The sequence below is a fragment of the Cimex lectularius genome, unplaced genomic scaffold (assembly GCF_000648675.2).
Source record: "Cimex lectularius strain Harlan isolate CLEC.00 unplaced genomic scaffold, Clec_2.1 scaffold38, whole genome shotgun sequence".
In the NCBI taxonomy this organism is placed as follows: domain Eukaryota; kingdom Metazoa; phylum Arthropoda; class Insecta; order Hemiptera; family Cimicidae; genus Cimex; species Cimex lectularius.
In genome coordinates this window covers 1,969,728-1,984,492 of record NW_019392638.1, presented here as the reverse complement: position 1 = coordinate 1,984,492, position 14,765 = coordinate 1,969,728, and the positions used below count along the sequence as shown (strand labels likewise).

General features: G+C 33.2%; 1 protein-coding gene and 1 long non-coding RNA gene across 7 annotated transcripts; one reads left to right on the top strand and one right to left on the bottom strand.

The window, feature by feature from the left end:
* Positions 1-1,680: 1,680 nt before the first annotated feature.
* On the top strand, positions 1,681-14,171 carry LOC106670015 (coiled-coil domain-containing protein 186-like). 5 transcript variants are annotated; one of them, XM_014399983.2, is made up of 16 exons: positions 1,681-3,547; positions 6,329-6,402; positions 6,520-7,161; positions 7,413-7,581; positions 7,653-7,865; positions 7,925-8,047; positions 8,102-8,231; positions 8,291-8,424; positions 8,483-8,625; positions 8,690-8,870; positions 8,930-9,169; positions 9,419-9,574; positions 12,998-13,204; positions 13,530-13,565; positions 13,626-13,775; positions 13,842-14,171. In XM_014399983.2, exons 3-16 carry the CDS (start codon positions 6,638-6,640, stop codon positions 13,896-13,898), a joined length of 2,463 nt encoding a protein of 820 aa, XP_014255469.1. In that variant the 5' UTR covers positions 1,681-3,547; positions 6,329-6,402; positions 6,520-6,637; the 3' UTR covers positions 13,899-14,171. The 5 variants fall into 5 exon arrangements, with proteins under 5 accessions (XP_014255469.1, XP_014255468.1, XP_014255471.1 ...); XM_014399982.2 differs by lacking the exon at positions 6,329-6,402 and having other exon boundaries at positions 1,683-3,547; XM_014399985.2 differs by lacking the exons at positions 6,329-6,402; positions 9,419-9,574 and having other exon boundaries at positions 1,685-3,547.
* On the bottom strand, positions 4,592-12,150 carry LOC106670019. Of its 2 annotated transcripts, none has more exons than XR_002910494.1 (3): positions 10,408-12,150; positions 5,103-5,263; positions 4,592-5,005 (listed from the first exon to the last, which is right to left on the bottom strand). It is a non-coding gene; the product is annotated as an uncharacterized LOC106670019 (long non-coding RNA). The 2 variants fall into 2 exon arrangements; XR_002910493.1 differs by having other exon boundaries at positions 4,593-5,005; positions 10,492-10,998.
* Positions 14,172-14,765: the final 594 nt, after the last annotated feature.

Here is a 14,765-nt window from a genome sequence, read left to right as displayed (position 1 = left end):
TTATTTATTTATCTAACATCTAAATTTGTTTTACAAAAAATGTTATTGTTGAGTTTGACATAAATAAGTATATTTTGTATTGATTTGTTGTTGACTACCCGTGTCTAATTTTATTTTATTTTTGCAGTTTTAATAATTTCAATAACTTGACCTATAGATTATAGTGTAATACCAAACTGGTGAAAATGATCAGTGAAATCTGCCAAGGAATTTCCTTATATTTTCATTTGATACAAGGAATTGCTATGAATGGCAGAGAAAATAATATATTACATTCAAAAATATGAAAAAATTGTTGGAGAGATACCGCAAACTAGCAAAACGGTGGTTGTTGTCTGGGTACCGGGAGGGTAACGAAAGGCGGACAAGGTAACTAACGCCAAGATGTCCCAACCTCCGGACTTTACTACTGCAATCCTATGGCACCGAAAATGGATGAAAAACCAGGATTAAAAGAAGGTGGCAGCCTGGGTCACAGAGAAGTCTCATTCACTAACTTGTTATGTCTTTTTTTTTTATTCTAAATTTGTTGACAACCGAGGAAACTGCCATCAATAATGATAATGAAGTCTGGCAGTTTTCAAATTCTACCTCTTTGGCAACTACTTTAGAGCAAAATGTTATGGATATTGGATTTCTCGTTGCACTTTGATAGCGGGTAATGGGAAGAAAAGTTTGACCTGTAATGCTAATACTCCAGATTTCACTAAAAAATCTGGGAAGCATGAATGTTCACCTTCGAAGTTGCTGGTCAAAAAATCAAAATATAATAAATACTGAATTACCACAATTATATTTTCTAAAAAAAGAAGGCAGAACAAAGTAGTACTAATTTTAGAATGATTATAATTGTCAATGTTAGAAGTATAAATCACTTTTCACTCACAAATACTCGGTTCAAAGTACGGTCTTGAACAAAAAAGCAAATTCAGTTGTTCAAGCTATTTTAAAGTCATCATCAGAGCCTATGTTAATTTCACATTATGAAAAAACAATTGTACAAATATGTTTTTCATAATTATGAAATTAATATATTTACTTATGTTGATCTTAAAATAGGTCGAAACTTTGGAAGTAAGAACTGAATTTGTTTTTTTTTCTTCAAGAACATACCTTGATCCAGTGATCATGAATTATTTTACTTTCATTTCTTTTATTTTAATAATATTCTTAATTAAAATAGTTTTTTCGTATTTTTTTAACAATGTATTTTTAACTTATTATATTAACTATGTAACTGTACACAGAAGACAAACACTTTGAGCCCTGAAGATGATCTCAATAAAGATCGAAAGGTTGGTACGATAAAGAAAATGTTTTTCTGAAACCTACATCACACCAGACCGCATCTCACGATTTCTGAATAATTATTATATTAACATTATTTTATAGTTTCAAAGATTTTATAAATGTTTTAATTACATCATGTTTAATAATTAATATAACCTATTTCAATAATTAATTTTGTGTTTTAACAATCTAATTGGCTCTGTCTCCAGGAAGAAAGGACATTAGTCTGGGTCAAAAATAATCTTACTAAAACTTACATGGATATTTATTTATTCAATTTTCAATTTTTTTTACAGGTAAAAAACCCTTTTTTTTAATGTATACAAAGTAAGGAGAAAAAAATACAATGCAATGCTTATAACTACATACATAGTTCATTTTTAGTTTTTTTTTAACTAAATAAAATTATTATGCTTTAAGAAACTAACGTTTTAATGAGGAAATAGAAGTATCAAATAAATCAACAGTATTGTATATGTTGTTACATTCTATCATCATGCGATCCATCGGGGAGTTAGTGAAAAATTTGTTCCTTTATATTCAATAAAAATATTTTCTGGCGAGGCGTTGGTGGCCGCAACGATTTAGGCGTTGACACGGCACTCATCACTGTAAGGTAAAGGTCCCAGGTTCGATTCCAGCAGCCCTGTATTTGTACTCGACATACTTACAAATGGGCTTTTTTTTCAAAAACACCGGCACTCTGAGGGTTTATGTGACCTCTGATGTTGCGAACCCTCGTAAAAAAAATATTTCTGAGGTGGCAAGGAGGTAGATAAAATTGGAGTTTAACCAAGAATTTCTGGTAAATCTATACACTATACAATTATTAATTTAAAAATGAAAATAATCTCCAAATATTTTCTTCTGCAGCTATCAGAAATATTGAAGTAAGATTTAATGGAAGCATGAGAGGATTTATCTTTGTGACAGTTTAATTTGAAATATAATGCAAGGAATTTATTTTAAATAGTTTGAAGAAGTTTTATATCAGTGCAGTAGTGAGGATTCCAGATTCAAGAATAGGTCGAACAAGTGAATTATATAGATGGTCATAGCAAGAAGGATTTTTAAACTGATAGGTACTTCGAATGACAAAGCAAAGCGTTTTATAGGAGCAATTTTTGATTTCTTGTAAATGTAGATGAAAGGTAAGATTACTATCAAAGATGATGCCGAAGATCTCTAATAACAGTTCCTCTGGTCAACAAGCTGTGATTTATGGTATAAGATCTGAAAAATAGACGATTTTTTTTGTAAGAAAAAGTGTTAGTAAAACATTTAGAATTATTTAAGAATAGTTGAACACCAGTTGGAAAGGTTATTGAGTGTTTTGTAAATTAATGCAGTCTAAGGCAGAATAAAATGTTGTATATATTTTTAGGTAAACAGCGAATAGAAAAAACTCGGTACCAGATTGAGCAAGGTGAATATCATTAATGAAGAGGAGAAAGAGAAAAGGACCAGGAAAACAGAAAAGGGAAGAGACATAAAAGACTTGATTTATGCTTATTTGTTAGGTTTATATGTTGTCTGTTACTATCACAAAAAAATTAATACCCTTAGTCAATCATTGACCACCATTATTGTTAGAGCAAACAAACTTAAATTACTGAGAGTCAATGTATGAAAAAAGACCCAATTCAAAAAGGGATAGTTTTTTTAGGGATAGCATAGCTGGATTTTTAAAGTTTTGTGTTTTCACTTGTCTTGGACAAACGAAAGACAATATTGGTGAATCATGAAAAATTTTATTGCCAACAACTGTAATTGAGTGTTCTTAATACATGAGTAAAAAAGTCTAAAATTTTCTTTTTTTGAGTTGTGTCACTTTTCTTATGGGTGTGCGATATGTACATGTAAGGGGGCTTAAAGCCATATTTGCACCTTTAAAATAATTAAATGTAGGTTATTGAGGTATTTAACGGCGGCGGATAGAATGCAATGTTATTAATGACTATAAATAAATAAATAATGTGTTTTTAACGTGTAAATCAAAAGTGGCGCGTTTCGGCCCCTTGTAGTAGTACATCAGGCAAGTGGCTTCTGCAGTGTTTGCAGAGTGGGGAACCCTTCCGTTCAGCTGCTTTTGTTGTGATGACGTACGGCAGGGATTGAAATTTCAGTTTCTCGTTACTTTTTCTTAGGTTTTCATCGACAAGTCACTTGGTTCATTTTCACGTTGTAATCAGCAGAGAAACAGATCATTAAAATTCGAGTTTTCCACTTTTCCAGATATTCCTTATTACAAGTCAAGGTAAGAAGCATGCTGAGTTTTCCTATTTTGGCCTGGATCCAAACGGTGTCTTGAATGTAGATCCCGGTTTAATTGTCAACACACCGGCTAGGTCGGTTTTTTTACCTTAAAAAAAAAAAAATACAAATACACCTCGATGGAGCTTTTTTCCCTAGCAAGCGTTTATTATTTAGTTTTTCCATCTCTTGTTTCCCTTTGTGAAAAGTTGTTTGTGATTGAACTTAACAGACCTTAATACTCATGAACATAGAACTTTAAAAACAAATGAGTCGATTGGTTAAAAATAAAGCCCCATTGCAGTACTACTATGATTTTAATTATCTGGTTTTGGATCATATTTGACCTCTTAGTCCTGGAATCCATTCGATACATCTGCATGTGGTTTCCATAATTAACAGAGTGTAAATATTTAAGTGGGTTGTGATATGCTATGAGGTTCCATATGGACTTAAGACCCATGTCATACTCAGTCGAGTAAAGGATTCAATTCTGATTGTTAAACATAATAATTACATTGCGTGTTGTAACTTAAAAAAAAGAAACATTAGATTAGAACCTAATTGAATAGGACTATGCAAAATGTTTAATTTTTAAAGTTCAATTTGCCATCTATATGCATGATTGTGATTTCCATAATTCAATCATTGGAGCGTAATATACAGCAAAAATGATTCGAATCTTCTTTCAACAGTACCAGGACTTCTCAATGTAATTAACTTATTATATTTTAACAAATTATGTTTTCTAGTTGATAATTAATACATATTGCATTATAAAACACTAAAAAGAAATACAACTCAAATTTTAATTCTTAAAGAGTTACGATGATACTATTTAATTTGTACTTATTGCATAATTGTTTTCAGTATTAAAAGTATCGACATATTTTTCACCCATGAACGCTCTGGATCGAGGTTTTGCGGGTATTTTAAGGTCATCATCAGTGCAAAACAATTTTAAACATGTCTGTACATTGACTTATTTATGGTTTTTACTGTTGATCTCAAATTTCCTTGAAGTCCAACTCAGTCCTAACATTGCCAAGGAATGAAACAGGACTGAGTCGGTCTTCAAGGAAATTTGTTATTGCCTAAAAACAAAACATAAATATGTCAGTCTGTAGACATATTTAAGGTTATTTTTCCCAGATGAGGACTTTAAAATAGATTGAAAGCATGGCAGTAACAACTGAATTTACTTTCTTCTTCAGGACCATACCTTGATCCTTAGTGTTCATTCATAATTGGTAATTAACCTAGTGACATTTACGGGTTGACATTCATTTTAGAATTTTTTTCTGGTGACCAAAGTTTCATTTTTCCACTGCAACCTAAAAATCTGTCATGGAATTGACCCTTCTTGTAAAATGTACTACGCTTATGGTAGTTTAGCATTTTCTTAGGTTCTCATTCGTTTATTTTTTTAGGTGTCAAAGTTTCCCTTTTCTTCCACTGCGACCTAAAAAGGAAAAAATATTTGTACAAAGCTTTCTGGTAATTAAAAGACTGCGACCTAAAAGATCTATCATGAAATTGTTACTTCTTTATTTCCAAACCTAGTTTAGCTCTTTCTCGGGTTCTCCTTCGCTTATTTCTTGGTGTCAGTATCACTTTTCTGCACCGAAGAGGATGTACCGTTTCCAGTATGTGTATTAGAAAGGTTTTCCCTCTGACAGAGTCACTGATGACCAAAATCTCCTTTTTCTTAGACTGCGACCTAAAAGATTATCATGAAATTGACCCTTCTTTATTTCCAAATCTTGTAAAATAAACTCCATTATGGTAGTTAAGCATTTTCCAATGTTCCTCTTTACTTATTTCTTTAGGCATCAATATCTCCTTTAGAATGGGGCTGTACCATTGTGGTTTCAAAGGACGTGTCCCAGACAAGAGGTCAAACCACTTTACCAAACTATCCTTATATTATTTGCAATTAAAATCAGTAGGCCTGCCGGGATTCAGACCCAGGACCGCTAGTTGGCGAATACAAATTGGATGCCCTAACCACTCTGCCACCGCATTGCTATAATCTTCCCAAAGAGTCTGTACCCTTTCAGGGCCAATGCTTTGCAGAAACAAAGGACATGCTCTGATGTTTTGCCACAATGACAGTCTGCACATTTCTGTCTCAGTTTTCCCATTTTTTAAAAAGTGGTAATTAAATGGGCAGTTGCCAGTTATAAAGGCCTAATGTTTTTTGCCTACTGAGAGGTAGATTTTCCTGGTTGTTGAGGAACTTCTTTAATTGTTTTATTTTAATATAGGACTATTAATTCTTAAAAAGTTGACATTGTTTAATCAATACTTATTAGATAATTGTTAATCCACCTAGTGACATTTATGGGTTGTTTTTCAAACAGAATGATTTTTGCAAAAAAAAAAAAAAATGTTTTCCAGCGGATTCAGCACACATATTCAATGTCTACAAAAGCTGGGCACAAAAGGTTGCAGTTTTGTTGTTTCTGATCATTTTAGTCAGCCTAATTTTGCTGTTTTGTCTGTCAGATGCTATTTGGCCATTCATCAACTTCAGTGGTAGGCTTGTGAACAGTCATCTTGATCACAGAAAATGACAGAAGGCAGAAATGATAGATCACAACTGCCAGTATAGGTAGATCAAAATGATCAGCAATGTCCAAGCTATAAAAATAAACAAGTTATTTTATTTATTTTTCATTGTTGTTTATAGCATTACCTAATCCCAGAATGTAATTACCATTCGAATAGTCCAGTGTATCCTGTATTATTTTTATCTGCAATTTAAATATTTTGTACTCTCTAGGATAGTGATCCCACAATTGATCTGATGTGAGGGAGGGGAATTAATAGCATATAACTTTTGAAGGATATAAATAAGTAAGCTACAGATCCTACTATTGTGAATGGAAATATATTTTAAACATTAATGTTCATGCATATATTGTCATTATTATCGCAGATTATAGATGTTACAACTGATTTTTTGCCTTTTAGATGATCATTATCAAGCCAGAAAAAATTTCCAAACAGCGGAAAAGACGATTCATTTGATAACCGGTTTGATGATAAGCTGTATTGGGGCTGAAGCCAGGAGGCAGGGCCCATTTTGGGGATGGTTCAAATGGACCTGCCAGACAGATTTTTAAGACGGGATATCCAAACCAGGCCTGCTGGCTTCACTTTGACTGGAGATGGCGACCGACCCAAGCTCTCCTCATATCTCGACGAGTACTCTCTGACTAACAGGTACCTGACAAACAGCCACTATGTCCCCGACGTTCAAGAGCAAGGATCAACATCAAGCTACATTCCGAACACTTCCGATCCAAGTTACGACAACCATGTCATCCTGCCAGACGGACATTCCAGGTTCTTGTCAGAAATGGCACAGGACCTGGAGGATGAATGCAATACACTCTTCCGAAACATAACAACCTCAAGATGTGGTAATTTCGGTACTTACTGCTCAGCCCCGCCATCTCCGAGTCGCTCACCTGAACTCTTCCGCAAAGCGAAGGGAAGAGACACTAAAATAGGAGATCACAACTGTCTCATGCACCCGAGCCACATATCTGTACTTCAGAAGCTTGAAGCAAGCAAATATGCAGTACTTCAACTGGAAGATGCACTTTCAAGGTTTGTTCTCTTCTTTTTTAAGGAAAATATTACTTTACATTTTGAAATTTTTATAAGATTGAATTTTTTAGACAATCAAATTTCTTTTCCTACCTACAAATTTATTCTTTTGTATTCTTTTAATTGGAAATTTTTTTGTACAAAAGTCAATTTGTATTTATTGCCTGTTTGTATTGTGATCATACATTTTCCTATAATGTTTCAATGTAATGAAGAAGAAAAAAAAAATTTTTTTTCAACACAATTTTTAGACTGGAACAACAGAAAGGAATAGACCCATCACAAATTGAAAAGTTCCAACAGCTAGAAAAGAAAATTATCATTCTTGAAAAAGAGCTTGTGTTGGCAAGGCAGGAGCATGAGCTAGATTCAAAAACCATAGACACACTTAAGTCAGAGATGGAGGCAAAAGTTACCCTTGTAAATATAATTAACTTTTCTTTTAATCCTCATTTTTTTTTCAAAATAATTTCATTACTTTCTTCTTGCAGTTACAAAAGCAAAAAGACGCAGCGAACAAAGAAAAGGAGAACATGGTGATGAGATTCGCCATTAGCGAAAAAGAGCTTCTAAACCAAAAAGTGGAGAAGGAGAATCTGAACAAAAAGTTGAAGGAAGCGACCAAAGAGAATGAAAGCCTGACCAACAAATTAAAAACGCTATCAGCCGAAAAACTAAAAATCTCTCAACAGTTAGAAACAAAGGTTATACACCATGAACCCTGTTGAATACCTAGATTTCAAATTTTATATTGCATTTTTAGAACTCTGAACTTTCCAACTTGTACTCAGAAGTCGATAAGCTGAAAGACGAGATCAACGCGAGAGATATTAAAATCAAATGGTCACAAAACAAATTGAAATCCCAGCTGGAAGCTGCTCAGAAAGTGAGTTTATATGTTTTATATAATACAAATTTGAAATATATGTTTGTTTTCTAGGGATCCCCAGAGCAGATTGAAAAGTTAAGCACTAAAATCCTTGGGCTTCAAAATGAGATTTTCGAGCTGAAAGAAGAAAATCAAGACTTGAAGAAGCAACTTGATATGGCTGTGCAAGGTCGGATAACAGGTAAAATTGTATTTTTATGGGGTTTCAAACTGTATAAAGAAAATGCTTGTCTCTGCCAGATCAAAAGTACAAAGAGCAAAAAGCCCAGTTGATCATGTCAACCCATGAGTACAAAGAGCTCGAAGCCAAATACAGGATGCTAAATCAAAAGTTTGAACGGCTTATGGAAGAAAACAGTATGCTCGCAATTCAGGTATAAAAATCTAATTCTTATTTAAGATTTGATATTTAAACTAAGTAAATTTTTAAAGACACAAGAGGTCGATCAAGAAAGGTTTGAGATGAATGACAAACTTAAAATGGTTGTTGATCAAAATGCTAAACTCTCAAGTGCTCTCGTTGAACTGGAAGAACAACTAGATGCGATGGACTCAGTCAAAAAAGACCTCAAAAAGTAATATTTCTTTATGTCTGTCTTAGAATGAACTTGTCACTAACTAATTAAATCTCTTTTGAAGTCAAAAAGAAGCCTTCCGTAAGTACGCCGCTGAGATAGAATCATTGAGAAAGTGTAATGAGGAGCTTGGAATGGAAATGGAGATGTGTAGAAAAAGAGAAGCCGAACTATTGGAGTTTACTCAAAGGGTGACTGATAAAAATGTTTCGCTCCAGTCAGAGTTCAGTTCCGTCGAGGCAAAGGTAGGTTTTTATCAAATTTAAATAGGTTTTAAAGCGAGCTAAATTATTGTTTTTCTCAGGCCACAGAACTTGAGAGAGAAGAAGAGGAACATGGGGCCGTGTTAAAGGTGCTGAAAAAAGAGGTGAGCAGGTTGGAAGCGGAATTGAAGGCGGAGCAGGAGAGGAGGAACGACGAAGCCAAACTTTTAGCCAAGCAGGTGGCCGAGAAGTCTACAAAGATGCACTCGCTCGAGTCGAACCTGACAGAGGCGCAGTCAGAGCTGACCCTCCTCAAGAACAAATATTCCGTCGCTCTCAAGGTGATAAGCGAAAACCGCTATTTTCTCATTGGCTCCCCGCCAAGAAAGTGACCATGTTTTGCATGTCTGGAATGCTGTTTGGAGAGTTTACAAAATTTTAAAAAACCTTTAATAAAAAAAATAGTAAAATTAACTTTTGTTTGCTTGAGAATCCCTACCGGTTAAGAAAATTGATAACATCTTTAAAATAATAAAATTAACATTTTATAACAATAACGATTAAAATGCGAATGGGTGGTGGCCAAACAGGAACTTCAGAAAGAACTCCAGCATTACAGGAAAAGGGTGGAACTGTTGGAATCGAGTGGTGGTGGTAGCAGCGGGAGTGACTCGTTGTGCCAGGAATCTAGAACAAGCTCACTAAGCTCTCTTAACGACAACATCAACCAATCCTCTTCATTTCAGGTATAACAAAGGCCCACTTACTTACCTAACAATAACACTCACATTTAATCAGATTTTAAAATGCATGTAACTAAATGTATGAAAAATTAAACGCATTTGAATAATTTATACAGGCGTACAATGTTATTCACGGCTAAGCAGTAAAATCATAGCATTTTTATTTAAATCTTGTTCATTAGCCTTATATTTTCTCTTGTTTTGGCTGTTATAATTATTGTTTTCTTGAAAATAAGGAAATTACATTGTACACCTTGTATGAACATGCACAAAATAATAAAATTAAATAGTATGCCTGTCTAATAATTTATTTTTATAAATTTTATTTTATTGTATAGATGTATGTCTTATCAGTTGTATAGGGTATTTCATTTCTGTTCCCCTATTATATTTTTTTATTGGGGTAATTTTTGGGAAAAATCCTGAGACTGCAAACTTTTTTTTTTGTTTAGTTTCTTAAGTTCCAAAAAGTTATTATCTGTCTAGGGTGTGGGATGTGAATAGAAGCTTGATATGTCAATGGCAAGATGTACTTTTTTAAAAGTTTTTTAATGCTGAATTTAAAGGTGGTTTTTATTTTAAATCAATCTCAAATTATTAGCAAAAAAATTATTTCTGAACAATCCTATCCTAGCCAAAGCAATCCAACATCTGAAACTCATTAGTTTGAACAAGCAAAAAAGCCAAGTAACGCTCAAACGACAGACCTGCCCATCAGTGCACATAAACAACAAGAGAATACCATCATCAAACCTTGGGCTTTACTTAGACACTGACATAGAACCCACATTCAAGATTAAAAAGACAAAACATAACAAAAGTAATAGATTACTCACCCAGACACCTACCGGGACCAAAATCAAACCAATCAATACCAAACTAACTAGTTACAAAACACTCATCAGACCAAGTGGACCTACAGAGACTGTGGGTCTTGGCTGAATCCTCCATCTAATGAATCCAATCCTTTCCAAAATCGCCATATCCTCAATGCTCCCTTCTAAATGACCAAGAAAATGGTCCTTAAAGATCTTAAAATCCCATTTGTGAAGGATGTGATCCGAACTCGCTTTCTCAATTTCCACTTGAAACTATCCCTCCACTCTAACCCAAAGCCCAAATTCTTTCCTGATTGTCCCACCCTTTTAGTCTTCCATGCTATCTAAAATGACGATAACCTCATGACCTATTATAACACTCTCAACTAAATAAAAAGGAATTAAAATGAAAATAAATAAATTGGTCCTTGGTTGACAAATTTGGAGATTTAGTTTTCTGAAAAGTAATGTTTTTAAAAAGTTTTTTGCTTATCCAAATAATAAAACAACGTTTGCACCATTGAATTTAGAGCCCAAAAACCTTATAACAAATGTATGTTGAATAGTACTTTGCCATTTAGTAAATATTTGCAATAATTATAATTTTTATTTTGGTTATTTACTGGATGTTTTTAAAGAAAAATGAAAGATATAGCTAAATAAAAAAAAAGTATGGAGCCTCCCCTTGCGTTGATCACTGTTTGCATCGATTTTATGAGGTGTAGTGAGGAGTGTAGTGCTGTGGAATATTTTTATACTCCGCCAACGGCATTCTTAATTCCTGCAAATTCTCTGGAATCACTGCACGACATTTTACCCTCTTTGACAACTTGTTCCAAAGATGTTCAATAGGGTTTAAATCGGGACGAACATTCAATTGAAGCCCTTTCCAAGTGCTCACATGTGATCCTATCTATGTTGGGGTTTGCATTACCATGTATAAAAATGAAATCGTCATCAATTAGTGTCATATAAGGAACAACTACTGATAACACAACTAAAACATATTTGTTAGGGTACCCTTGATGAAGATCAAGTTTGTGCGACTTTCCTTAGAATTGCCTGCCCAAATCATATCACCACCTCCATAGCTTCTCCAGAATGAAAATGTTGCAGGGATGTTTTGCTCTCCTGTTCTTCTCCAAACCCTGTCTCGCCCATCCGAAGACCTCAAAAAAAGCCTTGACTCATCCGAAAACAAAATTTTAGTCCAATCTTGCTCAAACCAATTGAAGTGGTTTCTTGTGAAACTTAACCGAGCTGTTCTGTGCCTTGTCAGAAGTACTTGACCAGTGGCAGGCCATTTCGCACATAATCTATCTCCTGAAAGTCTTTGCCTTACAGTGCGTAAACAGACATTAACATTTCGGTGAAGTCGTCGCTTGATCTCAACAGTGGTAGAATGTCCATTACAGATTAAATTCAAAACAATAAAACGATCATCTCTCTGAGATGTGACGCGATTGCGACTTGATCCATGCCTTCTCGAATAATCTCCAGTATCTTGGTAGCGATGGAAGACCTTTCGGTTGGTTGTTCTGGAAATTTGGCCGTATACACTTGGCTTCTTCCATCTTACAATTCAATGATTCTAGCCGAATCTGTATCAGTTAACACCATCACTCAAACAAATTTGAAACTTAAAAATCGTACAATTTAAAAAATCAAACCACCAGAACATTAGAAAGCTTCACAGAAAAGCCAACAAAGAAGAGTGTGACTGATTATTCAAAAATCTATTTACAAAACCCAATTGTAAACACAAGTATGAGATTTAATCTGGTTTATTTACCTCTAATCCTTTAAAACGGACCAAATAATGTTGTAAGATAATCATTGGAGTATTATTTTTAGATAAAAACTTTTTGGTTCAGAAGAACTAGACAAAAAATAAAAGTTTACATGTCTTGAGGTTTTCCCAAAACACCCCAATAAAAAAATAGAGTGACAAAAGTTAAACTCTTGCTGTATTTATTGACAGTAAAAGTAGTGTGCTTCACAAAGATTTCTCATAACATGTACATAAATTTATGTCTTGTTCAATCTAGCCTTCCCAATTGGATGAATTTCCAAGCTTTTGCCCACCCATCGATCGACAAAAATATTTTAATTGTGAAATACACACATACATAAAAATAGAAGATAAATATGCAATGGAAAAGTTAAAGTTGTTATTGAGTTATTTTTGAAATATAGGTAATAATAATTAACTTACGACATTATTTCTATAGAGTATCTGCAGTTATTCAGGCTGAAGCCTTCTTCCTGCATATTTTTCTTTACCTTTTGATCAACAAATTCCGTGCATTGCAATTTTTAATTTTATTGACCTAAACTGTTTTATTTAAATAATTTATTATGATTATGGCATAATAAGGCCCTTCTAGAGAATGCAGACCAATTTTCTCTGATAAATTTATTTGGTTTGTAATGTAATTGCAGGAATTAATTAGCCTGTTCTGTTCTTCTCTAGTTTGGAACAGTTATTGGTTCTTCTCTGGATGGATCTCTAATCCCGCCGATCAAACTTAGGCTTAGATGTAGTTTGTCTCATCTTGCCAAAACATGAATTGAAAAAGATTGATAAAATTTTACCATCAAAAATTAGGTTTTGGACGTCCCAGCCCAGATATTAATAGAACGAATAGTCAAACTGCAGCAAGACAACGCTAAACAGTCCGAGAGAGTCGAGTTTCTCGAAGAGCATTCCGTACATCTTGTCCACGAGCTGCAGAAAAAATCAAAACTGCTTCAGAACTACATCCTCAGAGAGCAGGCTGGAGCGCTCACTTCCAAATCTATGGACAAAAACAAGGTGATTTATGTTTACAATTACAAATTATACACAAAAGGACAAATTAAAATTTAACTTGCCCTTACAATAGGTAAAACAAAGAGGGTTTTAAACATGTTCTGATAGAAGGAAATAGTTTTGTTTTTGAGTTTTCAAAATTTGCTTTTTCAGGGTCAATATAATTTTAAAAAGATATTTTTTTAATTCATTCAATATAAGTAGTATTAAGGTTTTTATATAATATGAAAATAGCTTTTCTTAGATTCTTTCTTCCTAATTTTTTTACCTATTGTAATAAAACTGTTCTATTATCATATATTGAACAAAATATTATTGTGCTTTCAAGTCTGAGCTAATGGGATGGTCAAAATTGGTTACATCGGTAAAACATTTTAAATTTAAATTTGTAATTTTCTTTTCTAAACTATTTTTGCCGGTTTAGGCGGAATTGACCAAGCATGGTGGAATAATGGCCTCTTTGTACTCGGCAAAGCCTGTGAACGAGTCCATGTCATTGGAACTTTGCATGGAGATCAATCAGAAGCTCCAGGCAATACTCGAAGACACTCTTCTTAAAAATATTACCCTCAAGGTGAACGCTTGTTACTTAATCACAAATCCAAGATGAATTTTCACATTTTGACTGTTTCTTTTAAAGGAAAATATTGATACACTCGGAGACGAAATAGCCAGACTCACTAACAAAAAACCCTGAGCTGGACCCCATCAAAATTTGGGGAAAAATTGCCTTAACAAGTTCATATCTATTCACTTACGACTGATATATTTTTGACATTATAGTTTCTAGTTTCAAATGAAATTAGTGTGTACTTAGGAAAGCGGCTTTTAAAGCCTGATTCGATGTTAATGAAGCATCAATCTGCATGAAGAGTATGAATCTCTTTTTGACGTTTAAAGTGCAATTTTTGATTTTGTATGAATTATATCAAAATTATCATTCCAATAAATAAAGTCAGCTTTAGTTATATTTATGTTTTATGTGCTGTTAACGTTTTTTTTATATATTTTTTAAAAATATTTATTTATAATTATTCGCTTTAAAATTTATTTATTGTTTTGTTATTATATAAGTTTATTTGATATGAATGAAGCCAAATAGTGTTAATAAGAAATCCCCAGGTAATATAAATTTAGAGTAGTTGAAATTAACAATTGAAATTTATTGTCATTTAACAATTGTCATTTGTAAATTGCTATAAGCATAACTGTTTAAACATATAATTTTCTTAATAAAAAAAAGTTCAATTTGTTAATATAATATTGTATCTTCCGTTATTATTTTATAATTGTTATTGCAGTTGAAATGTGTAAGCTGGGTACATAATGTTGTGCCATAAAATAATTAAGGGATTTAACCATTTTATTATACTTATTAAATTGTCTATGTTACAAAATATGTGAAACATGTATTAATGAAATATTAAAAAGGAAAAAGTATGAATATTAGATATTTGTTTGTAAAACTTTAAATTTAAGAATGGATGTATATTGGCTTCCAATCTGAAAAATAAAAATCAATATAAATAAATTTTTTCCGGCTGAAATATAAAGCACAAAAAAA